This window comes from Rhinoderma darwinii, chromosome 6 (assembly GCF_050947455.1).
Source record: "Rhinoderma darwinii isolate aRhiDar2 chromosome 6, aRhiDar2.hap1, whole genome shotgun sequence".
Taxonomy (NCBI): Eukaryota; Metazoa; Chordata; class Amphibia; order Anura; family Rhinodermatidae; genus Rhinoderma; species Rhinoderma darwinii.
Window position 1 is genome coordinate 75,480,460 of NC_134692.1, and position 26,778 is coordinate 75,507,237.

The 26,778-nt window shown below is 42.7% G+C and overlaps 1 protein-coding gene across 4 annotated transcripts in view; it reads left to right on the forward strand.

Moving 5' to 3' along the window:
* STK17B (serine/threonine kinase 17b) overlaps positions 1 to 16,339 on the forward strand; it is an 87,927-nt gene extending 71,588 nt beyond the window's left edge. For all 4 annotated transcript variants that reach the window (XM_075829961.1, XM_075829962.1, XM_075829963.1 and 1 more), the window contains exons 7-8: positions 12,675 to 12,854; positions 16,056 to 16,339. In XM_075829961.1, the coding sequence (XP_075686076.1) occupies positions 12,675 to 12,854; positions 16,056 to 16,305 (430 nt within the window). In that variant the 3' untranslated portion in view covers positions 16,306 to 16,339. The remainder of the gene's footprint in view (positions 1 to 12,674; positions 12,855 to 16,055) is intronic.
* The last annotated feature ends 10,439 nt before the right edge of the window (positions 16,340 to 26,778 follow it).

The window sequence follows — 26,778 nt, forward strand, 5'->3', positions numbered from 1 at the left end:
GAAGCCAAATGGCAGATGTTGTGGTCTCATCGTTTAATGTTAAGGGCTTGAATTCCCCTGATAAAAGACATCATGTGATACTGCTTTCCCGTAAAATTAAGGCTACTATCACTTTCTTTCAGGAAACACATTTTAAGAACGATAAAATTCCAAGTCTCCCCAAAACTTACTTCTCACAATGGTTTCATTGCTGTCACCCAAACTCTAAGGGAGTTAGTGCAGCGATTCATAAATCCATCCCCTTCACACTTACACAACAGAATGCTGATTCAGAGGGTCGAGCCCTTTTTCTTTAAAGGGTACGATAGCCTCTGTTACTTATACTTTGCCTAACATCTATGTACCTAATGTCAATCAAACTTCATGTTTATTAAAGACACTAGATCAACTTAAGATGTTTGCTGATGGTCCTATAATCCTAGGAGGGAATTTAAATGTAACTTTGAACCTGTTGGACTCTTCCTCTAAAAGGTCCCATGTTTCTCAGGCTTCCATTCGAAAATTATACTCGGTGCTACAGGACCTTCATCTTGTAGATATTTGGAGACACCATAACTCCGCAACTATAGATTACTCCTATTTCTCTTCCATTCGTAGTTCTTTTCAGAGGTTAGACTATATATTTGTCTGATTCCCTCCTACCTTATACCGCAATATTACAATATCCGATCATGCCCCTGTACATATGCATCTCACATTGACTCCGTTGCCGGTGAAGGAATGGAGATTCCATTAAATGAGTCCCTACTAGACTCCGAGACTGATTGTGGGGTTCTACGAGACCATTTACAAGAATTCTTTAGGTTTAATACTTCTAGCATCACTGACCAACCGATGGTTTGGGAATCACACAGGGCTTACATTAGGGGCTTCTAGATAGCGCTTGGTTCCAGGATTAAGAAGAGCAGGCAGATGGAATTGGATTCTCTTATGTGACAGATAGCGGCTTTAGAACGTGTGCATAAATCCTCCAAGTCACTTTTAGTACAAACTGACCTTATTGCACTTAGGGAAAAGTTGCGAGCTTTATTAGCAGCTAAATCGACTAAACAACACCTTTTATTTTAAACATAAAGTTTATGTACACGGTAATAAAGGAGGTAAACTTATGTCCTCACTCATAAAGAAAGCTAGAACCAAAGCGCATATTAACGCTATTAAAGAGGAGTCCGGTATGGTGACAACCTTGACTAAAGATATTGTACAGGCCTTCCAGGTTTTTTACTCTCCGCTTTATAATCCACACCAGTTTGAACCCTCTAACGCTGCGATTGATAGAACGGAAGCTGTTGCTTCTTTCCCCAATGCCCTTAATATGCCGATTTATAGGGGATGATGTAGCTGCTGGTCTTTTAGCTCCGGTCTCCTTATCTGAACTGCAGAAAATTATCAATAGTATCCCGCCGGGGAAAAGTCCGGGACCTGACAATTTTCCTCTTATATATTATAAAAAATTTCAGGAGATTCTTCTACCACAGCTTGTACTTACCTGCAATGCCTTATTGACGGGCTCCTTGCTCCCTAGACAGGCACAGGAGGCTCATGTCACTTTGATATTGAAAGTGCAAGGTTCCATTGTCATGTAGTAGCTACAGGCCCATCTCTCTTCTGAATATAGATGTGAAGATATGGGCTAAGCTCATTTCCACTAGACTAAACACTATCATACACACCCTCATACATGTGAACCAGTCAGGTTTTGTTAGGGGCAGAGAGGATAGGGACAACTCAACTAAACTTTTCCATTCTATTCAGTTAGCTTGATCCCGTGATATCCCCCTGGTCTTTCTTGGTATCGATGCCGAAAAGGCTTTTGATAGAGTTGACTGGGCCTTTATGGAAGCCACCCTGCTGAAATGTAATTTCCCTCCTGCTCTGATACGTGCTATCTTTATTTTATATGAACAACCACATGCTAGAAAGTTAATGATACTCTTTCCCCAACATTCCAGATTTCGAATGGTACTCGTCAGGGGTGTCCCCTCTCTCCCACCCTTTTTCATCTTCGTCATTAAAACCCTTTTGCAGGCCGTTCAACAGGACCAGGAGATCAGGGGAATTCAAACACACAACTCTCAATTCAAGGCCACTGCGTTTGCTGACTATTTGTTATTTGTAGTTACTAACCCAGAGACAGGTCTTGCACGCATCACGAAGCTCCTCTCTCTGTTTGGTACCCTCTCTAACTTTAAGGTTAATTTGAGCAAGTCCGAGGTGTTAAACATTTCCCTACCTATGACTGTTGTAGAGAGGCTTAAACGGACCTTACCATATAAGTGGTCCAGAGAGGCGATCACATATCTTGGCATACAGATCTCGGCTTTGTCTGACATATATCGTCTTAATTACCAACCCCTCTTATCAACAATTTCTAGCCTCTTGAGATCCTATGATATTCCCCTGGTCTCCTGGATGGGACGAAAGAATTTGTTGAAGTCATATGTACTTCCGAAACTCTTATGTTATGCAGATGGCGCCTATACACCTGCCCGCTCTCTTTTTCAAATCTATTAGAAGTCGCTTTTCTAGGTTTCTTTGGTCCAAACGTAAACCTAGACTCGCTCACAAATTATTGGTTCAAGACAAGTCAGCTGGGGGTATTGGTCTACCTGATATTTTAGCATATTATACAGCAATTCAACTCAATAGCTGGTTAGAATCGGTTAATCCGTGCAAAAATTTTGAGATGATGACAATCGCTAGGGATGCATATGGTCCGTCCTTTTTGTCTGACATTTGGCTTCCACAGCCTAAGATATACAAAGCTCCTGAGTTAAATCCATTATTGAAAGGGGTCCTTGAAGTTTGGCATGAGAGACGTACAGTACTTGCACCTACCCTCTCCCCTGTGCGTCTCCTCTCTGAGTATATAGGTTGCAGGACGGCCTCAATGATGCCTATGTCTAATTCTTTTGGTGCTTTATCTGTGCATGAAATGTTTACTGACATTGTGGTTCCTGATGAACCTTCTTTTAAACAACTGGTCTCTCCACTTCGCCCTAATTTTCTTCATTACCAACATTTTAAAAAGTCTTGTTCCCTGTTCCTGAAGTCGCATGCGGTTACTAAACCTTTCACGGAATTTGAGAAAGTTATTGCTGTTAAGTCGCCTGTTTCTAGGAGGATTTCGAAATTATACCGTAATTTTCTGGTTACCACTACAGTTGGCAGACCGAATTTCCTATTCGCTTGGGAAAAGGAATTGAATATTACCTTGTCTGACTCTGAGTCCAAATTTATATGATCTCACGTTCATGGTTTTTCTTGTGTTTTGCTACAAGAAAACCATGATAAATTACTGACAAGATGGTACAGAACCCCAGAGTTTTTATTTAAATGCAACATTTCTGACTCCAATCTATCCTGGAGGTGTGGGTTTCCTCTCGCATATTTGGTGGAACTGTCCGGGTATTTTGTATTTTTGGGAGCAAATCACGCAGAGTATACTTTCTATTATGGGCTTAGATTTGGTCTTAACCATAGATATGGTTGTATTGGCTAGACCAAGTACTCAGTTTATTCCATCAAAACGCAACCTAGTTACCCACCTTATTACGGCGGCCAAGACCTTAATACCCCCTACAATTCCTCCTACTTTACAACAATGGCGTGCCAAAGTTAACCACCTTTCTAGATTTGAGGTACTATCCAGTTGGACAAATAGGACTCATGATAAATATATGTCTACGTGGGCGCCATGGCACAAATATAACTTTGGATGTGCGTTCTAGTTGATTTATCCTTTGCTTGGTTCTAGGGGTACGGTCTGGCAGAGGGAGTTTTCTCTCATGCTCATCTCTATTAATCTGTCGTTTTTGGTATTTTGCAGATTATACACTATCTTTGCATAACTTGTATACTTACATTTTGTATTATTGTCTCCACCCCCCCTTTCTCCTCCCCCCCCCCTTCTTCCCTCTTTTGTCTCCTTTTTCACTTTCAATTGTCATTATAAGTTGTTGTCATTACGTGTTGATGCAGAAAATGTCACATGTAAATTGCATGTTCTTATTCTTGTTTTTATTTTATAAAATTCAATAAAAAAATTTGAATTAAAATAAAAAAACAAAACAAAAAACAGCCGATCGACGGGGGTGCCGGGTGACGGTCCCTGACAGATCAGATATTGATGGCCTATCCTGAGGAAACCACGTCGGAAAACGCCTCCTATTGGTTTCAATGGGAGGCGGAGGCGTTTATACCGGTTTTACCGCTCGCGGGGAAAAAGTGGCGTGCCCTATCTTCAGGCGTTTAAGTCTCTGACCCCCCATTGACATCAATGGGAGGCAGAGAGCGTTTTTGCCTGTGGCGCTCAATGGCCGCGGGCAAAAACGCTGCGAAAAACGCGGCAAACGGCGTGCAGGCAGATCAAAATCTTCCCCGGAATTCCAGACAGAATTTTGAGGCAGAATTTTCTGCCTGCAAAAAAACTCAGTGTGAACAGGGCCTAATACAGGATCTCTTGGAACAGATCCAGCAGCAGGTGAGGAAAATGTGCTGACCGGATTGTGTGTACCAAGATGTCTGACATAGGTGGAGTGGGCAGACTTACATTTATCATACCTCCCAACTGTCCCGGATTCAGCGGGACAGTCCCAGATTCCGGGCACTGTCCCGGGCGGCAGGGGGTATGTCCCGCTTTCAAACTAATTCTGAAGCAGGGAACCATCCGCTTGCCGAGGGCTCCCCTGGCACAGTGCTACTTTAAGCGCTGTGCTCGGGGAAGCCTTTGACGGTACTGTCCATTTATGAGCGGAATCCCCGGCCAGAGTCGGCAACTGGGATTCCGCTCAAGGATTAGCCACTGACGTCACTGTCCATATATGGACAGTACTGTCAATGGCTTCCCTGAGCACAGCGCTTAATGTAGCGTTGTGTCCGGGGAGCAGAGTTGCCAACTGTCTCTGACTGGGGTGATCTCAGTCACAGACACACAGACCGTCATTGGGTCGGTGCCGGGACCAGTAACGTGTGAGTCACCTGGTCCTAACCATGTCCAGAGACCAGGCTGGGGGGGGGGTGCGGGTGGACAGAGTGTCCGACTCACTAGTCCTATCCCTGCTTGTAGCTTTCCTGTGCTTAATTATCATGGGAAAGCTAGAAGCAGGTCTGTGACTGGTGAGTCTTACAGTCACTCTCAGTGCACACTGCATGTGGCAGCAGCCAGTCTGACTGTGAGTCTCTGACCAGTCACCACCCACACACAGCAGACAGACCTTGCCGGCAGGATAGACTGAGATAGTGCCTGTTGTTATTGACTGGACCCTCAACTACTACTGTTTGGCATGTATTGAATATGACCGCTTCTATAGTGTAGTGGTCAGCTTGTCTGCCTTACAGCTGAAAGGTCACTGGTTCAAAATCTGGCAGAGCTTATTTTTTTAAAAATATTATTAATATCTTAATTGTATTCAGCTAAGTTCACACTAGCATTGTGCCCGTACTCTTCTTTTTACTATCCCACTATTTGGTATTCATCTGTGTGGGAGGCACTATGGGAGCATGATACTGTTTGAGCTGAATCGGGTGTGTATGGCCGGGGATTGGGTGGGATTAGAGGCGTGGCTTAAAATAAAAAAATTGTCCCTCTTTGTGATACTTGAAAGTTGCGAGGTATGCATTTATCAGGCTGTGAAAGGGGTGTGGGGGGGGGGGGAGATGGGTGCCTGTACTTAGATCATGGATAGATGGAGGCACAAAGGATAATGATGATTCTAGTGTGTAGGACAGTGTGCAGGGAGGGAGCTGGCTGCCTGGAATTAGAGCAGGGAAGGACCTGTGAACATAGAGGGGCGTGGGAGTATGCAAATAGCTGAAATGCTTTGGAGGAACGGGAGGAATGCAAGCTGACTCCTCAGATGCAGCAAGGGATCATGGGTATGGTGGGTTACAAGACCGGAAACAGCCAGGACCAGAAGCAAGGGATGTAAACAAACAAAGAGCAGCAGTGACAATGGAGATCAAACAGAAACTGGTTAGGAGGTTAATAGGGGGTATTAGGGAAGGCAAACCAAGGCTGGGGGACACTTTTTAGAAAAAAACTTCTTCCTGGACAACCCCTTTTAATTAGCATTTATTTTGTGTGGTATTACTATCTGTAAAACACGCCCAGTTTTCCATTAAGAAACTCATTAGCATAAAGCTAAAATAGGTCATAACTCCGTTAAAAATTATAGTTTTTCTAAATAAAAAACACTGCTGTAATCTACATTACAACGCCGATCATATTATGTACAAGATAGGCCACTTATAATGTGGTGACAGAGGCTCTTTAAGGGGTTAAAAATGTAAAATGAAGTCTAAAAAAAAGTCATGTTAAAGAGGCTCTGTCACCAGATTTTGCAACCCCTATCTGCTATTGCAGCAGATCGGCGCTGCAATGTAGATTACAGTAACGTTTTTATTTTTAAAAAACTAGCATTTTTGGCCAAGTTATGACCATTTTTGTATTTATGCAAATGAGGCTTGCTAAAGTCCAACTGGGCGTGTATTATGTGCGTACATCCACTTCTCTTCAGAACGCCCAGCTTCTGGCAGTGCAGAGACACAGCGTGTTCTCGAGAGATCACGCTGTGTCGTCACTCACGTCCTGCCCCAGGTCCTGCATCGTGTCGGACGAGCGAGGACACATCGGCACCAGAGGTTACAGTTGATTCTGCAGCAGCATCGGCGTTTGCAGGTAATTCAATGTAGCTACTTACCTGCTGATGCTGCTGCAGAATCAACTGTAGCCTCTGGTGCCGATGTGGCCGACACGATGCAGGACCTGGCGCAGGAAGTGAGTGACGTCACAGCGTGATCTCTCGAGAACACGCTGTGTCTCTGCACTGCCAGAAGCTGGGCGTTCTGAAGAGAAGTGGATGATACTTCTCGTCAGAACGCCCAGCTAGTAAAAGAAGTAAAAACGCCCCGATGTACGCACATAATACACGCCCAGTTGTACTTTTACTGTAAACACGCCCAGTTGTACTTTTGCAAGCCTCATTTGCATAAATACAAAAATGGTCATAACTTGGCGAAAAATGCTCGTTTTTTAAAAATAAAAACCGTTACTGTAATCTACATTGCAGCGCCGATCTGCTGCAATAGCAGATAGGGGTTGCAAAATCTGGTGACAGAGCCTCTTTAACCCCTTCCTGCTCCTGGACGTACTATTAGGTCATGGTAGCTGTATCGTTCGCACTCCATGACCTAATAGTACGTCTCGGGAGTAATGGCCGTTTCGGCCGTCCTCCCGACACATACAGGTGCTGTGACAGCTGCTGCCTCGTACAGCAGCTCCTACAGCGGGGACCGATTTCTGTGTTCCCGCTGATTAACCCCTTAAAAGCCGCGTTCAATAGAGATCACGGCTTTTTAGGGGTTAAGCTACCATCGCCGGCCTGCTACACGATAGCGGCCGGCGATGGTGACTATGGCAACCGGACACCAAACAATGGCGTCCGGCTATGCCATCGACAGAAGCCTAGTGGGTCCTGACAAAGTCAGGACCCACTATGCTTGCTGTCAGTGAGTAGCTGACCGTTCTAATACACTGCACTACGCATGTAGTGCAGTGCAATAGAATAACGATCAGGGCCTCCTGTCCTCAAGTCCCCTAGTGGGACAAAGTAATAAAGTGAAAAAAAGATGTGTGAAAATAAAAGTATTAAAAGTAAAAATCCCCCTTTTTCCCTTATCAGTCCTTTATTATTAATAAAAATAGATAAATAAACTATACATAATTGGTATCTCCGCGTCCGTAACGGCCTGAACTACAAAATGATTTCATTATTTATCCCGCACGGTGAACGCTGTAAAAGAAAATAATAATAAACCGTACCAGAATCACAATTGTTTGGTCACTTCACCTCCCAAAAAATGGAATAAAAAGAGATCAAAAAGTCGCATGTACCTAAAAATAATGGTAGAAACTACAGTTCGTTACGCAAAAAATAAGTCCTCACACGGCTTTATTGATGGAAAAATAAAAAAGTTCTGGCTCTTAGAATAAGGTAACACAAAAAGTGAATGATTGTTTACAAAACATATTTTATTGTGCAAACGCCATAAGACATAAAAAAAACTATAAACATCTGGTAACGTCGTAATCATATCGCCCCGCAGAATAAAGTGATTATGACATTTATAGCACACGGTGAACGCTGTAAAAAAAATTGAATAAAAAAACAATAGTAGAATTGCTGTTTTTTTAGTCACCGCGCCACCTAAAAATAGAATAAAAACTGATCAAAAAGTCGCATGCAGCCCAAGAAAACTACAATGTATTCCTCAAGGGGTCTAGTTTCCAAAATCCACTAGGTGCTCCTTTGCTTCGGAGGCTGGTGCTTCAGTCCATTACCGCCCGAGGGCCACATGTGGGATATTTCTCAAAACTGCAGAATCTGGGCAATAAGTATTAAGTTGCGTTTCTCTGGTAAAACCTTTTGTGTTATAGAAAAAAATTGTATAAAAAGGATTTTCTGACAAAAATAAATGTCATTTTCACCTCTACTTTGCTCTAAATTCCTGTGAAACACCTAAAGAGTTCATAAACTTTCTACATGCTGTTGTGAATACTTTGAGGGGTCTAGTTTCTAAAATGGGGTGTTTGATGGGGGTGTCTAATATATAGGCCCCTCAAAGCAACGTCAGAACTGAACTGGAACCTAAAAAAAAATAAAAATGAGGCAATACTTCGCTTCTCCTAATGAGCATTGCCTACTTCAAGACGACCCCAGTTTTGACCGTTTGTATAAACGGAGACCCCTATTATACTGTTTCAGTGCCCGGTTTTCCCAAGCATACACCCCCGAGAAGTGTATTTCTATTGATGAGTCCTTGGTACATTTTAAAGGAAGGCTTCAATTCCGCCGGTACCTGCCGGGTAGGAGGGAAAGATATGGTGTGAAGATGTATAAGCTGTGCGAGAGTGCATCAGGGTATACCTACAGATTTAGGATAAATGAAGGGAAGGACACCAGTGCTCAGCCCCCAGAATGCCCCCCCCCCCTTACTGGGAGTTAATGCAAAAATTGTGTGGGATTTGGTGCACCCACTGTTGGACCAGGGTTACCACGTCTACCTGGATAATTTTTATCCCAACGTCCCACTCTTCAAGTGCCTCGCTTCCAGAAGTACTGTTAGAAGAAATCTGAGAAGCCTCCCTAAGACTCTGCTTGGGCAAACACTCAGAATGGGTGAGAGCAGGGCACAATCTAGCAGCAACATATTGTGTGTCAAGTACAAGACAAGAGAGATGCCACACCTGTACCCATGTACCTGTACGAGGTACCAGTACAGAGACCCCCAAACCAGACTGCATCCTGGACTACAATAGGTACATGAAACTTTTACTAAATAAAGCCACTTTTTATGGGAAAAAATGGTTTTATTTATTTTTTTACTGTAATTTTTATTATTAGTCTCAGTAGGGGACTTTACTGTGCGATCTTCAGATCGCTGCTATAATGCTTTGGTATACTTCGTATACCAGAGCATTATTGCCTGTCAGTGTAAATCTGACAGGCAATCTGTTAGGACGTGCCTCCGGCGCGTCCTAACAGGCATATGTCCAGGGCAGACCTGGGGGCTTTTATCAAGCCCCCGGCTGCCATGACACCCCATCGGAGACCCGCGATTGCATTTGCGGGCCGCCGATGAGTGGCAGAGGGAGCTCACTCCCTCTGTAAACAAAGTTAAATGCCGCGGTCGCTATTGACGGCGGCATTTAACGGGTTAAACGGCCGCGATCGAAGTAAACTTCGATCGCGGGCGTTGGAGCAGGAGCTCAGCTGTCATCAGACAGCTGAGCCCTGGCTCCAGCCTGCACGGGACACCCGTGCAGGACTTAGACTAGGCTCACGTGAAAAGGCGTCAGCCTAGCCTAAGGCCCCTTAGTGACGAACGTGAAAAGGCGTATTGTTGGTCACTAAGGGGTTAAAGCAAAGTAGAGGTGAAATTTACAAAGTTCATTTGTTTTTTCCAGAAATTCATTTTGAATCCATTTTTTTTGTACCACAGAATGTTTTACCAAATAAATGCAACTCAATATTTATTGCCCAGGTTCTGCGGTTTTAGGAACTATCCTACATGTGGCTCTAGTGCGCTACTGGACTGAAGCACAGGACTCCGAAGCAAAGGAGCACCTAGTGGATTTTGGGCCTCCTTTTTATTAGAATATATTTTAGGCACCATGTCAGCTTTGAAGAGTTCTTGTGGTACAAAAACAGTGGAAACCCCCTAAAAGTGAGCCCATTTGGGAAACTACACCCCTCGAGGAATTTATTTAGGGGTGTAGCAAGCTTTTTGACCCGCCAGTTTTTTTGCAAACATTTTTGGAACTAGGCCATGAAAATGAAAATCGACATTTTTTTTTTCAAATAAAGGTTTAGCTGATTTTTTTTCATTTCCAAAAGGACTAAAGTAGAAAAAGCACCACAACATTTATAGAGCAATTTCTCCTGAGTAAAACAATACCCCACATGTGGTCATAAACGGCTGTTTGGACACACGGCAGGGCTTAGAAGGAAAAGATCGCCATTTGGCTCTTGGAGCTCAAATTTAGCAAGAATGGTTTGCGGAGGCCATGTCGCATTTGCAAAGCCCCTGAAGGGACAAGACAGTGGAAACCCCGAACAAGTGACACCATTTTGGAAACTATACCCCTTGAATAAATTATCTAAGGGTATAGTGAGCATTTTGATCCAACAGGTTTTTTGTAGAAATTTTTGGAAGTAGGCTGTGAAAATGAAAATCGAAATTTTTTTCAAATAAAATGTAGGTTTAGCTAATTTTTTTTTCATTTCCACAAGGACTGAAGGAGAAAAAGCACCATAAAATTTGTAAGGAAATTTCTTCCGAGTAAAACAGTATCCCACATGTGGTTATAAACGGCTGTTTGGACACACGGCGAGGCTGAGAACGGAAGGAGCACCATTTGGATTTTGGAATGGTTTCTGGGCGCCATGTCACATTTGCTGAGCCCTTGTAGTACTAGTACAGTGGAAACACCCCAAAAGTGACTCCATTTGGGAAACTGCACCCCCTGAGGAATCATCTAGGGGTATAAGTGAAAATTTTGATCCCAAAGGTTTTTTGCTGAATTAAGCCATGAAAATGGAAAATTTAATTTTTTTCCAATAAGATGTAGTTTTAGATCAACATTTTTACAAGGAATAGAGAAGAAAAAGCACCCCAACATTTGTAAACAATTTCTCCCGAGTACAGTAACACCCCATATGTGGTTATAAACAGCTGTTTACATATATGAGAGCATTCAGAAGAAAAGGAGCGGTATTTATCTTTTGGAGCGTAGATTTTGCTGGAATGGTTTGCGGGCGCCATGTTGCATTTGCAAAACCCCTGATGTACCAAACAAAATTGACCCCGTTTTAAAAAAAACTACATCCCTAAAGGCATTTATCAAGGGGTGTAGTGAGAATTTAGACTCCACAGGTGTTTTTCAGAAATGAATATGGAGTAGATGGTGCAAAGTGAAAATTGAAATTTTTTCACTGTTCTGCCATTTCACCGCTCAATATGTTGTGCCCCTAGAGAATCTTACTCCATAAATTGTTAAGCGGGTTCTCCCAGGAATGGTAATGCCTTACTTGTGGCCATAAATTGCTGTTTGGGCACACTGTAAGGCTAATAAGGGAAAGACCGCCATTTTGAGCATGGATTTTGCTTGGTAGTAGTTCTGTTTGGGGTTTTGCAGGTATTTCAGTTTATAATGTGGGGGTATATGTAATCTGTGCGGAGTACATCAGGGCATAATAAGAGGGTATAATAATGGGGTAAATAATACAATTAGCCATAGATGTGTTGTACACTGTGAAGCGATCCATTATGCACAGGCTGGTGTCGCACTGATAAACCGCTTTCTTTCTTATTCCCCTTTTATAATACTCTGCACATTTTGTGGACTTTTTCTCCTTCGTAGTTTGGGAAATTTTGCTGGAGTAAATGTGACTTTTTGATCACTTTTTATAGCATTTTTTGGGAGGAGATGTGACCTAAACACAAAGATTCTGGCGTTGTTTTTCATTTTTTTTTTTTTTACAGCGTTCACCGTGCGGAATAAATCACATAATAGTTTTGTACGTACTGCAGTGTATTAGCGCTGTCAGTTATTCACTGTCCACAAGCCTATGAGGACACGCAGCAGGCGGGTCATCATCGGCTCCCGTACAAGGCAGACTCTGACGCCATTATCTGGCCTCCGACTGCCATAGCAACCCAGCGATTGCGTCGCTGGGTTGCCGGTCGGGTTAAAACCCATCAGATGCTGCTATTGATTAATCTATGGGTTAATCAGCCGGATCTGACAATAGCTCCGGTCATGGCAGTTACAAGAGGGTGCCAGCTGTATAATACAGCTGTCACCCCGCAGTGATGGTGCCAGCTCTGCTTCTGAGCCCGCACCATCACTGCGACGTAACTGTACTGCGGTTTGCGGGATCACCGTCGTGTATATATATATATATACGGCGGATGTCGGGAAGGGGTTAAGGATGTTATGTAATGTTAATTGGCCGTGAGCAGGGATTCTCTGACATGGTGCCACACTGCCAACATATTTTTAAAGTAGCAAAAAGCAGTGTACTCTGCTTCCTTAGTTGCTCAATATTTTAACCCTTTAATTACATCTTTTACATGTCCTTATACATCAACATGTGCTTTTATCTTTACAGGAGTATTGGTGTAATCTGTTACATGCTTCTTACTGGGGAATCACCATTTGCTGGAGTAGATAACCAGGAAACATATCTGAATATTTCCCTGCTTAAAGTAGATTACTCGGAAGAAACATTTGCTTTAGTTTCACCGGCAGCTGTGGATTTTATCAAGTCCATATTTGTGAAGAACCCACAGTAAGTTCCAATACTTTAGGAGTATATGTCTCAAATGTGCAGTCTATCAAGTTGTTTCTAGTTTATATAATTGGGCGACACCGCAGTGTGGGTATTGGCCCTTGCCACTAGGAGGTTGACACCCGGAAGTAGTCTTGGCTCAAGCCCTCCCCTTCTGCTCTTACCCAGAATGCTCAAGATGGGAAGGCGTTCCCTCAATCCTAGTGGTGCTGGATTGGCCTCGTCGGGACTGGTAGGCTGACCGAGTCTACCTGCTTGCGAATGCACCTTGATGTCTTCCAACTTGACCCGACCTCCTTTCTTAAGATTTGCTATTCCATCCTACAGTATATCAGATGCATTTAATGGTGTGACTGTTGAAGACGAGGTTTTGAGGGCTCGAGGTCTCTCTGAGTCGGTCAAAACCAAGCACACCATTGTTTTTCTTGTGAAAATCTCGATTAGTTTTTTCAATGGGAAGAGGGTCATGTGACACATCAAACTTAAGTTGGATACAAAATGGCAGACTTCAAAATGGCTGCCATGGTCAGCTTGAAAAGTTTCCCTCCTCCCATATACTAATGTGCCACAAACAGGAAGTTAATATCAGCAACCATTCCTATTTTATTTAGGTGTATACATATAAATGGCCCACCCTGTAGAAGTCTATCGGTCCAAGGGTTAATTGTTACCCCTTCAAATTACTGCCCCTTTCTACAAGGGCTGTTGGTGCCCCTTGGGCGGTCAGGCATCAAGCTCCAGTTGCTCTGGTCTGCAAGGCTGCTACTTGGGCTTCTGTGCACACCTTCACCAAATTTTACCAGATTCATTCTTGGGTCTCCTCTGCTGCCAGTCTGGGTTGCAAGTAGCTGTGCGTTAGGCGGGTCGCATGGGCGTACAGTTTCCTTTAATTCTTCCCACCCTCTGGCACTGCCTTTAGGACATCCCATGGTGCTGTATCCCCCAATAATATGAACGAGAATATTGGATTTTTGTACCCGCCATAAAGAAATGTTCTCGTTGTATTCATTGAGAGACACAGATCCTACCCTCTGTTTTGGTTTGTTCCAGGCGCGTGACTTGCTGTACTGGCTGCTCCGTTGTTCTTCTCTACTGGGTGGGTGGACATGGTGTTCTTTTGTGTCTTTCTACTGCTTTTCTGTACAAACTTATTTACCCAGTGTCTATGGGAATGGTATGGCCTGCCAGGACAAAGCCAAGACTTATTTCTACTTAGTGTATGCCTCCTGGTGGCAAGGGCCTGTAACCATTGCGCTGTGTCCCCCAACGAATACAATGTGAAAAATATTTTACGGTGAGTACAAAAATCAAATTTTTCTGGGTTACAACAATAGATCTTTTACATACGCAAAATGTAGATGGGGCAGAATTAGTTGAACCATTTTTTTTCAAATTTTTTTGCCATAAATCTATAGTTCAAGCGGTGACCAGAAACTTTGTAAAAAAATATTATTACAAAAAATTGCCTCTTTATCCACTGATCAGACTTCTTCTCCCTACCTTCTGCACTGAACACACACACTCTCAATTCACTGGTAAAATCTATTTTCTATTCAAGACTATGTACACCTTTTTGAAAAAAAATAGTTTTGTTTTTTTTTATAAAAATGTGTATTCGTTTGTTTGCAACTTTCTAATTAATTTTTATTAAAAATTCTTTTTGCGATACAGCTGCTTTGTATCCTGTATTGTATTGAGCAGCTGTATTGTGTGCTGGAACCTGAATCCGTCAGGTCAGCAGGTCTGATGGGTTCAGTGACAGCAGGTCCTGAGTACCTCTGACACGCAGGATCAAGCTGTTGCCGTTCACATCTAAGTTCATAATTTAGATGTGATCGATAACCAGTGGATCCTGCGTGTCAGAGACAGGACCCGCTGTCACTGAACCCATCAGTTCCGCTGAACTGACAGTTTCAGGTCTCAGCGCAAGATACAGCTGCTCTGTATACAGTATACAAAGCAGCTGTAACTCAAAAAGTAGAAATTATTTTTAATAAAAAAATAATTAAATCTGTATCAGTGTGTTTTCTATTTAAAAAAACAACAGTTTTTAGAGGAGGAGAGATGCAGCTATAGAGATAGACAGAGACGCTGCTTCTAGTAAGTGTTCTACTGTCTCACCCCAGTGCTGGGTTAATGCTGCGTGCGTGCGCACGCACTAACTCGTGCGCGAGAGATGGTAGAGTAGGATCTCCTCTTCCCTCTGTCGTCTTCTATACACCGCACAATGCTATTCTCCTCCCCTTCTGAAGCTGAGTTTAGTGACAACTGGAGATGGAGACTGCTGAAAAGTGCAAATACAAGTCATATAATTGTCAGAAATCATGTTATTCCTTCTGAACAGATGCATGACGGTTTATTCTGAAAAGTCACTTGAAACAACACTTACACTTTTAGAGTAGGATATGCCATCACCTACTGATCCTGCAAGTTGACCCTTCTAACCTACCCCTGTGCAGGTAGCTGGAGCTGTATCACAATTCCCTGCATAGTGGGTGGCCAAGAGTGCCGCTGTTCATGAGAAAAGCAAGGGGGAAATCAGTCCCTTTGTTTTCTGAATTTGAGGGGGTCCCAGAGGTGTGGACCCCACAAATAAATGTTATGGCATTTCCTAGCTATTTGCCATACGATTATATGATGGTAATATATCTTTATTAAATATATATTAAAGAGAATATGTAAGCAGTTTTGAGGCTTCCAAAACTGTTGACAACGATATAAGGGCAGGGGAGTGCATTTTAAATGTACCTTTTAGTCTCGGTCATACAAGTTTCTTGACTGAGAAATCTATGTTTGATTCCCACAGCACCTCAGTCGCAAGTGCCACTGAGGCGGGCACTGGATGTGAAAGTCCTGGCATCTCGCTGCATGCTGTCCGTGCCATTCTGCTCTGAGTGACGGCTCTAGCGGTCTCCTGAATGGCTGCTAGAACCGTCACTCAAAGCAAAGAGTGGCACTGGCGAGCCGTGGAAATCCAACGTCAGTTTCTCGGTCATGCAGCTTGCATGACCTAGACAAAAAGGTATGTTTACAATTCATGAGGGAAAGATTGATTTCCAAAAGTGATATGTATATAGTGTGTAGCATTTGTGCATTATGTTTGCATCACTTCTACTCCAAAATATTGGCTGCACCAATTTTTCTACATGATGTTTACAGAGTATAAATTGTGGTGACCTACAACAAAATTATTGTTTACAGGGACAGAGCAACAGCTAAAGATTGCCTGGCTCACCCATGGCTTTATCAAGCTGAAACAAATCTGATTTGTCATAAAAGATTATCAATTTCACATCTAGAAGAACATCTGAGTAGGTCAAATGATTTAAAATTGAAATGTGGGAGCAATAGGATGAACTTGGATCGTGAAGAGGACAAAGAGAACATACAAGACGACAGCGTTACACCAACTAAGAGATTTCGGTTTGACAATACCAATCATCAGAACTAGTGTATCCAAGCCTTTTTTTTTTTTTTTTTTACATTCACGCTACCAAAGTGTGTTTTTATGTGTTCTTTATTATTTTACATATTGTCAGACTTATTTGCACTATGTCAAAATTGGTCTTCTTGTACATACAGTGTCATGCAATTAATGGCGGGAGATAGATATATTGTAAGCCGTCTACTATTTTGAAGTGAAGATACACAGATTGTTAGACAACTGATTATATAAAGGAGACCTGCCAGTAGTCAATTTCCTATGCTTTACGTTATAAAAATGTGAAAACATTAAAGTGCAGCGCAAAACCTGAGGTTGCATTACGGAGGGATTCTGATGACCTCTGATTTCTGTCAGGTTCAGTGTTGTCATAAAGACTTTGTGTGGAGTCAAATAACCACATATAACAATCTCTACTTCTTACCTGGTCTGAATAGTGGCAAATAGGTGTGTATATTTGGAAACATCAGTTGGTAAATCCGTTATTTGCATCCACACAAGGTGACACCAGAACAGCACACCCACTGATCAGTCAAACGGAGGGGCTGGAGCGCCACCGCCCCATCAATGCAGTACCTGACAGCAATGTCCAGGAGTGTGTGGCCGTGTCTAGTACTGCAGCTTTGAACCTTCATTCTGCTGATCAGGGGGATAATAAAGGGGAGGCTCCCACCGATCACACATTTGTGGCCTAGCCTAAGCATAAGCTATCAATATAAAATCCTGGAAAACGCTTTAAAAATGTTTTTACATTTTTCATGTACATTTAAATTACCTTTACTTCGAGTGGGTCTCGTTAAGAAATCTATGTGCAAAAAAATATTTTTATTTCCTTTCTGAATAGTTGGTAACAACCTGTTTTCAGTACTTAAATATATATTTAATGGGACAATTGGAATTGCCATGACTGCAGTTCAGTTTATGGTCTTTATGAGAAATTGTTTAATAAGAAATGACATTGCTATAATAGTAATAATCCCAGACGCCAGCTAGCTAGAATACTTAAGAATGACTGCTCACACCAAATCTTTAGAGGTTATTCCTTAGTTTGGCTCCTATATTTCATTAACAGGATCCAGAATTCTGTCTTGACCATTACTGATGAAAACCATGCAGAACTCTGGAAGCGGGCAGGGAAGGTGGCACATAGGAATGAACTCCCAAACAAAAATGATTTTCTTTTTTTTTCACTAGCTATCTAATTTCTGAAATTTGTAAAGCACAGACGCCTCACAGGCTTCTAAAATCAGATGATGGGCATTTGAAGTACATTATAGCACAGTGTGATCTAAGTAGCTGGAAGTTACTAAACTATAAATGATCTACTGTCTTCTACTTACAGGAGATCTTAAAGATCAGAAGTCATCTACTTCTGTAAAAATTATAGTATATCTTAAGCAATTGGTAAAGCAAAAACTTTTTCTTCCAATGTAACATTTGTAAATATTGGTCACATGTTTCAGTGTTTTATCATACTATCTAGTCATGTCCTACGAATGTAGTAACTGAGAAGAAATGCAGCATCAGTGATTTTGAATAAAGGAATCTTCTTTCGTTGGCAATAAAATCACTAAATATACTCTAGACATAGTAGCAGTCCACGCTCGCATTTCACGCATCCACCTGCTCTTGGTCAAAGCAATGGCTAAGGGCAGTTGGATGTCTGAATGGTCACTGGTGATTTTATCCATGTGTTGCCAGATAGATTCCTTTATTTAGGGACTTCTCATTACTACATCTTGTGTGGTTTACAGGTCCATGCGGTCACTTCCAAGTCGGTGAGCTGCTTTTGTTTCATTTGTTACACATCGTACTGATGTAATTTGTATATTCATGGTTAAATTATTAAGGACCAATTTAAATAAAATATATTGATTATATTAAATGTAACCTATTGTATATTTAAAATATGCAATGAATAAAATAAACCAAAAGATAATATCAGATTGATTTCAAGATTTACGGAACCCTATATATTGGGGGTTAGCAAGCAGTTGATTGTGATCGCCAGCACTGACTGAACATTGCCCAGTTTACTGGTTGCTATGGAGCAAGGTGCTGCGCACATATACACTGGTGCTAGTGCAAGGAAAGGGTATGGCCTTTTCCACTGTAGCTTCAGTGCGCGTCATCTAGCTCTACAGAATCCACAGACCACATTAGGCCTGCAGCCTTTGGCCAGAAGAGGCCTGCACCGCACCACTGAAGGCAACGTGAAACAAGAGTTAGGGGAGATTTCAATTTATTTTTATTACTCTGGGGAGCATTATAACTATGGTGCCACTATTACTAATGGGGCTCTCTATGGGAGCATTATTACTATTGGGGGCACTATATGGGAGAACTATTATGAATGAGGACACTGCTTTGCACAATTATTTTATGGAAGCACTGCTTGGGCAATATTACTGTCAAGGACACTACTTGCCAAAATTATCTTTCTGGGAAAATCATCGTTTTTGGGGTACTATGTTTTTGCACAAATTACTATAGGTGGCACGATTTGTGCGGTACTAGTATTTTTAAGGGGACTATCTGTATGACACTAATATTTCTGAAGCACAGTACTTGGAGGCACAGGGCAGCACAGCAGGCATAATTTTCGAGGTAGTGGCAGGATGACACTGTTAGGGCACCAGGATGTAGAGTTTGTGTTGAGAAGGTGGGGAGGATTAAGGAAAAGTGAGGAATCCTAACATATCTGAACAGCAAACTCTGCAGAGACGTGACTGGAAGAAGTGTTCATGGTGATCTGGGCCAAATGGAGAAGATGAGGAAAGAGAAGACATCACGTGTGTAACTGGATGTAATTGTTGTGTAATGTGCTTGTGACTCCATCTGATCAGTGCTGTACTCTTATATGTTCTGCAGCGATGAATTTAATCTAAAAAGAAATATGAATCCGGGGACAGTGTCTATTAAGACCCTAGCAATGCCCTGATAACTTTCACACAACACCCCATGGTCACAGCTCTGTACCAAGTACATATCAAGACCTTCTTAAGTTACAGTAGACCTCCACCTCGCTAAGGTTGCCTACTCCTGCTATAAATGCTACCGAACATACTAATGAATCCTTGTCCATGCATTAGTCAGTCATATAGGCTCTTCTTTTTTTTTTATCTCAATGTGTATTTTATCAGAGGTTAGTACCATCTCCCTCACATTCCAGAAGTCTTTTTAGTTCTCTTTTTTACGGTTTGCAGGTTCTCTGTATATGTTCAGAACCCTCTTTAGTCACTAAAAAGGTTGTCTTTGATAATACAGTAAAGCTCTGTTCACACTTGAGTTATTCTTGCAGTCAAGAATTACGGCCACTGTGATGGACCCTAATAAAGTCAATAGGGTCTCTCGGACAATGGATCTCTCACATAGGCATGGCTTCCATTAGGAATGGAAGCCATGATGTCCGTGTGAATACAGCCTTACTGAAGAAACAGGGAAATTGAGAGGTTGGACGGGATCATCTTACAGTCTCTTTATGTGTGAGACCTAGAGCTCATGTACATGGCAGTGCTCGGAGCCTATACTGCTCGTTTTTAGGCTATATTCACACAAACGTAGCCCACCTCGGACGTGAAAAACTGTAGTTTTCCACGTCTGAGGTGGACCCGTGTGGGACATGTCCTATATTTCAACAGAGCGTTCACACGCTCCGTTGAAACGACGGTCGTCTGAATGGCCCCATTGGAATGCATGGGTCTGTGTGACGGCTGTTGTTTTAACGCCCGTCACACGGACGAGAATCACATTCGTGTGAATGAGCCCTTAGGGTATGTTCACACTTGGCGGATTAGCTGCGGATTTTCTGCAGGAAAATCCGCAGCGTATTAAAGTAGTAGCAAAGTGTATGAGCTTTAGACAAAGCTCATCCACGAGCTGCGGAAAAAATCAGCTGAGAAAACATTCATAAATTGACCTGTAGTGTGTTTTCTTTGTGAATGAGCCCTTAGGGTATGTTCACACTTGGCGGATTAGCTGCGGATTTTCTGCAGGAAAATCCGCAGCGTATTAAAGTAGTAGCAAAGTGTATGAGCTTTAGACAAAGCTCATCCACGAGCTGCGGAAAAAATCAGCTGAGAAAACATTCATAAATTGACCTGTAGTGTGTTTTCTTTGTTTTTGTTGTCTTTTAATTTGTAGCATGCCAATTTATGCTGCCAAATTGCTGCACTTTTGTTGCGGGTTTTCCCTATTGAATTTTTAATGGGGAGGAAAAACCCGCAAGAAATGGCAAAAGTTGCTATTTTTGCAACAGAAAAGCCTTTGATTCTGCCCCAAAAATCACAAGTCAAAAAACTAAAAACACATTTTTTTTTGCTTAAATTAAAAAAAGTGTATACCTCCCACTCCCTTGGGTGTTGCCGTAGTGACGCGTTCCTCTGTTCTCTGTGCAGCCCGAACTCCTAGGATGACGTTTTATCCCATGGGACTGCTGCAGCCAATCACAGGCTGCAGCTGTCACATGGGCTGCAGCGTCATTGCAGAAAGCTGGCCTGCACGGAGAACTCAGGGAAGCGTCGCTATGTCAATGAGGTAAATGTTGTTCATTTTGTGGGGTTTTTTCCAACTCTATATTTTCTGCAGCACAGATTCCGGACGAAAATCTGCACCACAATTTGGTTCACTTTTTCTTCCAGAATGCCGTCGGGTTCTAGGTCAAATACCCTGCGTACTTTTACGCAGCGTATCTGCCCTGTGTGCACATACTCTTATAGAGCTCCACAGCCTCTGTGCACAAGCTCCATCTGTACACAGATATTGTCCAATAGAACCAAGACTTCCAGGGGAAAATACGTCCATATATATGGCATCTGAGGAAGCATGCCACAACTGTTTTTTTGTATAAATCCGTATGAAATCAGAGGCATACAGACGTAATACAGCCATGTGCATGACCCCTCTGGTCACTCTGAGAAGGGATTATTACATTACCACTATCTTATTTGTGTTTTAAGGTAGAATTATTCTTCAATGATATATATTTGTTGTAGGTATAATAAAATATAATATCAAATAACATATATGCCCCTAGCTCCCATACTGAATAGCGCTAGATGCCATGCTCAATGCGCGAGCTTAGGAGACAGAGTAGGAAGCATTGTCTCCTACATCTGTGCAGCTCACAGCATCCACTCCACTGGTCCATTCTGCAGTCTTAGGGTATGTTCACACGATTAACAAAATACGTCTGAAAATACGGAGCTGTTTTCAAGGGAAAACAGCACCTGATTGTCAGACGTTTTTTGAGCAACTCGCGTTTTTCGCGGCTGTTTTTGGGACTGTTTTCAATAGAGTCTATGAGAAAACAGCTCCAAAAACGTCCCAAGAAGTGTCCTGCACTTCTTTTGACGAGCCGTCATTTTACGCGTTGTATTTTGACAGCGAAGCGTAAAATGACAGCTCGTCTGCACAGAACATCGTAAGACCCATTGCAAGTAATGGGCAGATGTTTGCCGATGTATTGGAGACGTCTTTTCAGGCGTAAAACGCCTCCATTACGTCTGCAAAGAGGTCGTGTGAACCCAGCCTAACAGGAATCTATTTGAATGAAATGATTTAGAAATACTGTTATATTGCAAAGTCATACACATGTTTTATTTTATCTTTTTAAACTGGGTATACACTTAAATGTTACTGAAATGCAATATACTTACTACAGCTAAATACTAAGCAACACATAAGAAGAATATTAACCCCATCCCGCCCTGCACTGAAATTGTATGTTGTTCCTGTGAAGCCTGATACTGTAGGTTACCATTGCAGCCAGGGGCCTAATAGTTAGTATTCCAAAGCTTTGTATAAGTGAGCAACTCATCCCACCACCCAAAAAACAACTCGTCCTGAAAAAATAGTCCCAATACAGCTATGTTGACAGAAAAATAGATCAAATTTGTCTGACCTATCATTTTCCTTCCCTTGACTCCAAAGACTGCCGTGAAGGATAAATTAGCCTCACCAGATTTTATCCTATGACCAATCTACCTGGCAACAACCATAGAATAAATAGTAATCAATCAACTAATAGGAAGCAGACCCGTGACATAAATAGCCCTAACTGGAATAAAACAATGTAAAATAAAAAGCCAAATATAAAGGCAACATAATTCGGGATGGATATTGTGCTGCCCACGGACCCCAGGGAATCAGGATACCACAGCTGCACTAAAAACTCCTGAGGCCAAGCTTTTGAAGGGTTTAACATCAAGCTCCATAGTACTTTATAAAGGTACAGGGTGACGCCTAGGATGCTGTGTTGCTGATGTCTTGAAGAGAAACAGCAGCCCTCTACCTAGGATATTAAAACAGATCTTGTAGATAATAAGTGTCTGATCGCTGGGGGGGCCCCACAGTTCGGACCCACCGGCACCATACTGAGCATTGCCTTATCCTGGTGATGCGTTAAATACAGAGTGCAACAAGACAGGGCAGTCCGTTCAGAAACCCGGGTAGAAGTCACAGCCGCGAGGAAAACAACCTTCCAGGAGAGAAGTCTCAGAGAGATGTCTCGCAAGGTTCAAACGGACCAGATTGCAGAGCTTCAAGTCCCCTGGAGGTATGGGGAACTGCTAAGGGGCCGCTTGCAAGAAAGTTTGGACATAAGACTTTTTTTTTAAATTTTTTTAAATTTTTTAAAGGCTTTATTTTCATAACGTTTGTCGCGCAAAACATGTACAAATATATAGTTGATACAAAACAAAAGACATTCAGAAAGGCATTAATAACGTGTAGAAATGTCAATCCAGAGCAGATTCATTGCATGGCGTATACAGGATATACCATGAAAGCCTAACTTAATCAAAACTAACATTCACTCACAGTTATCCTAGTGCTCTAAATTCCTACCCCTCCCCCAAAATCTCTGCCACTCACAAGTGACAGTTAAACCGCAGTTTCTAGAGTCTCTAACCACCATGACCAAATTTTACCGAATTTATCTGGACATTTTCTGCTGAGATAGTTTTTTATACATAGGTATATATTTATTTACCAATTGCTTCCAGTGTAGTAAACTCGGACTCTCTGTAGTCTTTCAAGCTATAATCACAAGCTTCCTAGCACAGAAAAGAACAAAGTGAAAAAATATCTTATCATAATTGTTTTGTATAACTTCATTCATAATGCACAAGAGGCACATCTGAGGGGTAAGAAGTTGTGGAAATTCATAGTGCGTATGAAGAAACTCCACTACCTCCGACCAAAAGGGGCAATTCTGGGACACATCCACACACAATGTATAAAAGTACCAACCTCTGACTGCCAGCGAAAACAACTATCCGAAGTTAATGCTCCCATCCTCTGAAGTTGTCTAACTGGTGTGTAATAGATCCTATGTAAAAACCGAGATTGTATCAGAAAATCCCTTGCACTTACAACCGAATCAAAACAGGAAAATTCCACCTCCTTACAGTCCTCCTCTGTCAAGTCAGGGACATCTCCCCTCTATCGCATAAATGCCTTATCAAACGATCTGTGTCCCAGGGAGGTCATTAAGGTGTATAATTGGGTGAGGACCTTTGAAAGATCTGGAGCACCAAGAAGGTTCATCCAGCATAGAGAAACCCACTTGAGGTGACACAGAGCCAAATTGGGCACACCAAACATGTCGTAGATGGAGATAATGAAAAAAAGCTTTCCCTGAAAGGTTAAATCTATCCTTAAGCTCAGAAAAGGATGCAAAGCCAGAGTCTGCATTAAATACCTGACCTAGGAATTTGACCCCCGACCACATCACCGCTCCCGGTAGCAATTCAAGATGGGGCAACCAAGGATTATTCCATAGTGGGGTCCTAAGTGAGTATGAGGGAACCATAGTGTCCTTCAGCAGAGCGTGTGCCGCCCTCCAAGCCACATCCATTGTCTGAAGTGGTAGTGGTGCGCAACCCGGGGATTTAAATCTATATAGCAAATTTATAACACTTTCATAAGAAGTCATAAGTGCACCCGCCAGTGCAGTGGCTGCATTATTCAGATCTATATCTATTCAACGACGTGCAATCACCAATTGAGAAGCTAAGTAATATATATGAAGATTTGGCGCCGCCATTCCCCCATTCGTTTAGGGGCCTGCAATAGACTAAGACTGAACCTAGGAACGCCACCCTGCCAATAAAACGATCGCAGGATACTATCAAGCTGTTTAAATAATTTTTTAGACAACACCATAGGACAGGCACGGAATAGGTATAAAAATTTAGCTAAGTATATCATTTCAAATAAATTAATCCTGCCATACAGTGACAATGGGAGGTTCCTCCAGGTGTTCAACTGCTTCTCAGTAGCCACTACCAAAGGGTCAAGGTTAAGTTCACCATACCTTGATACATTAAGGGAGACCCTAATCCCCAGGTAGGTAAATTGGGAGACTATTTGTAATGGTACAGGGAGGTTCTGGCGGGAGCAATAACCAGGAGTAAGGGTAAACATAATGGATTTAGCCCAATTCACTGATAGACCAGAAAAGTTACCAAATGCATCAATCAGTTCAAAGAGAGAAGCCAAGGAAGGACCATCATCCGCCAATTATACCAGAGTTATTGTAAAGGATCTGCCAGACACAGCTTCTGTGTCGACGCCTGTGGTTAATCAGTCTGCATCTGTGCCTAGGTCTGATAGAGGTACTCCATCTGCCACCACTCAGGCTGGGAGGCTGAGGAGTGGGAGAACCTATCACAGCCTGGCCAGACGGTTCTAGCTCCCGCCCTCGGTCTATTTATGCCTTCAGTTGTTGCTTGTCCATTGCCTGTGATTTTCCTGTTTTTCCTGGCTCTTCTGCTCCTGCTATTATTATTGACCTTGCTTCATTTTGACCCTGGCTTTACTGACTACGTTCCTGCTCTGCATTTGGTATCTCGTACACTCCTGGTTTGACTCGGCTCGTTCACTACTCCTGTTGCTCGCGGTGTTGCCGTGGGCAACTGCCCCATTTCCCTTAGCTTCTGTGTACCCTTGTCTGTCTGTCGTGCACATATTGAGCGTAGGGACCGTCGCCCAGTTGTACACCGTCGCCTAGGACGGGCCGTGCAAGTAGGCAGGGACTGAGTGGCGGGTAGATTAGGGCTCACCTGTCTGTCTCCCTACCCCGTCATTACAGTTATAGAAAGAATTGTATTCGGCACACTCTTAGAAAGGTAAAGTGAATTTATTTTGATTTTTTTTCGTAATGCCAGTGGCTATATGTGCAACGTTTCCGACGTGAGACCTTCGTTGGGCACTAAATAAACATACAGGTAATTTAGTTTAGTATAGAAATTCCATGAACAAATACAATGTATAATATTCAGATTTACAATGAAATGCATTATAGAAAATATACACAAAACAGAGATGTGTACAAAGTTGGGTAATATAAAATAGGAACAGTGCAGAGCATCAAGTACCTGGGAGGTAACCCTGTTAGAGAAATATGTTTTGTATGTATATATACATCTGTACATATGTATAAGTGTTCAGACAACAGTAATAGTTATATCCTGACCGTATATACGTAGCAGTTGAGGAAACAGGTGGATATATCTAAAATAAGATAGCACAGAGTATTGGTAAATCTAGGGTTACACACAAGTAAGTTATATAGGGTGGGCAGTGTGGCCCACGTCCTGAGAGTATCTAAGTCGCAGTTGAGGAAGCAGGTGGACATTTCTAATACAAAATATCACAGAGTATCGGTTTAATACAGAGTTACACACGTGAGAAATACAGGGTGAGCGATGGGTCACATAGCTGGATAGGCATAAGCATGGAGTCAATATACATAGGTAAGAGATAACATACCGGAGCCGTACTGGGGACTGGTTTAGCGTTATAGTTGGCGCTGAATCTATAATGGGGGCTTGCCACTCTGAGTGGCGCTGGTAATCCCTGTCACTGGCCTGATTTTTATCAGGGGAGAGCAGAGACATTGGCGCTCCGGTGTGTGACAGCTGACGTCATAGTTGGCGTTGGCACATGCGAAATGGAGTGCACGGCAAGAAGGCCGTGTTTTCCACTATAGTGATGCAGAAGGAGGCTGTCACGAGGGGTTCGTGGACCTGCTGGGCCGTACCGTCTTGGCGGTAAGGCAGCTGGCCAACAGGACGCAGGTCAAAGTCTATAGTTCGTATAGGGTACCTGTGGCAGCTCAGATAGTAGCGAGGCAGGCTAGGCAGGAACTTGGCAGCAGGTGGACGACAGGTATGGAGAGGCAGGTCAGGCGTAGAGTGTATACCTCCCACTCCCTCGGGTGTTGCCGTAGTGACGCGTTCCTCTGTTCTCTGTGCAGCCCGAACTCCTAGGATGACGTTTCATCCCATGGGACTGCTGCAGCCAATCACAGGCTGCAGCCGTCACATGGGCTGCAGCGTCATTGCAGAAAGCTGGGCTGCACGGAGAACTCAGGGAAGCGTCGCTATGTCAATGAGGTAAATGTTGTTCATTTTGTGGGGTTTTTTCCAACTCTATATTTTCTGCAGCACAGATTCCGGACGAAAATCTGCACCACAA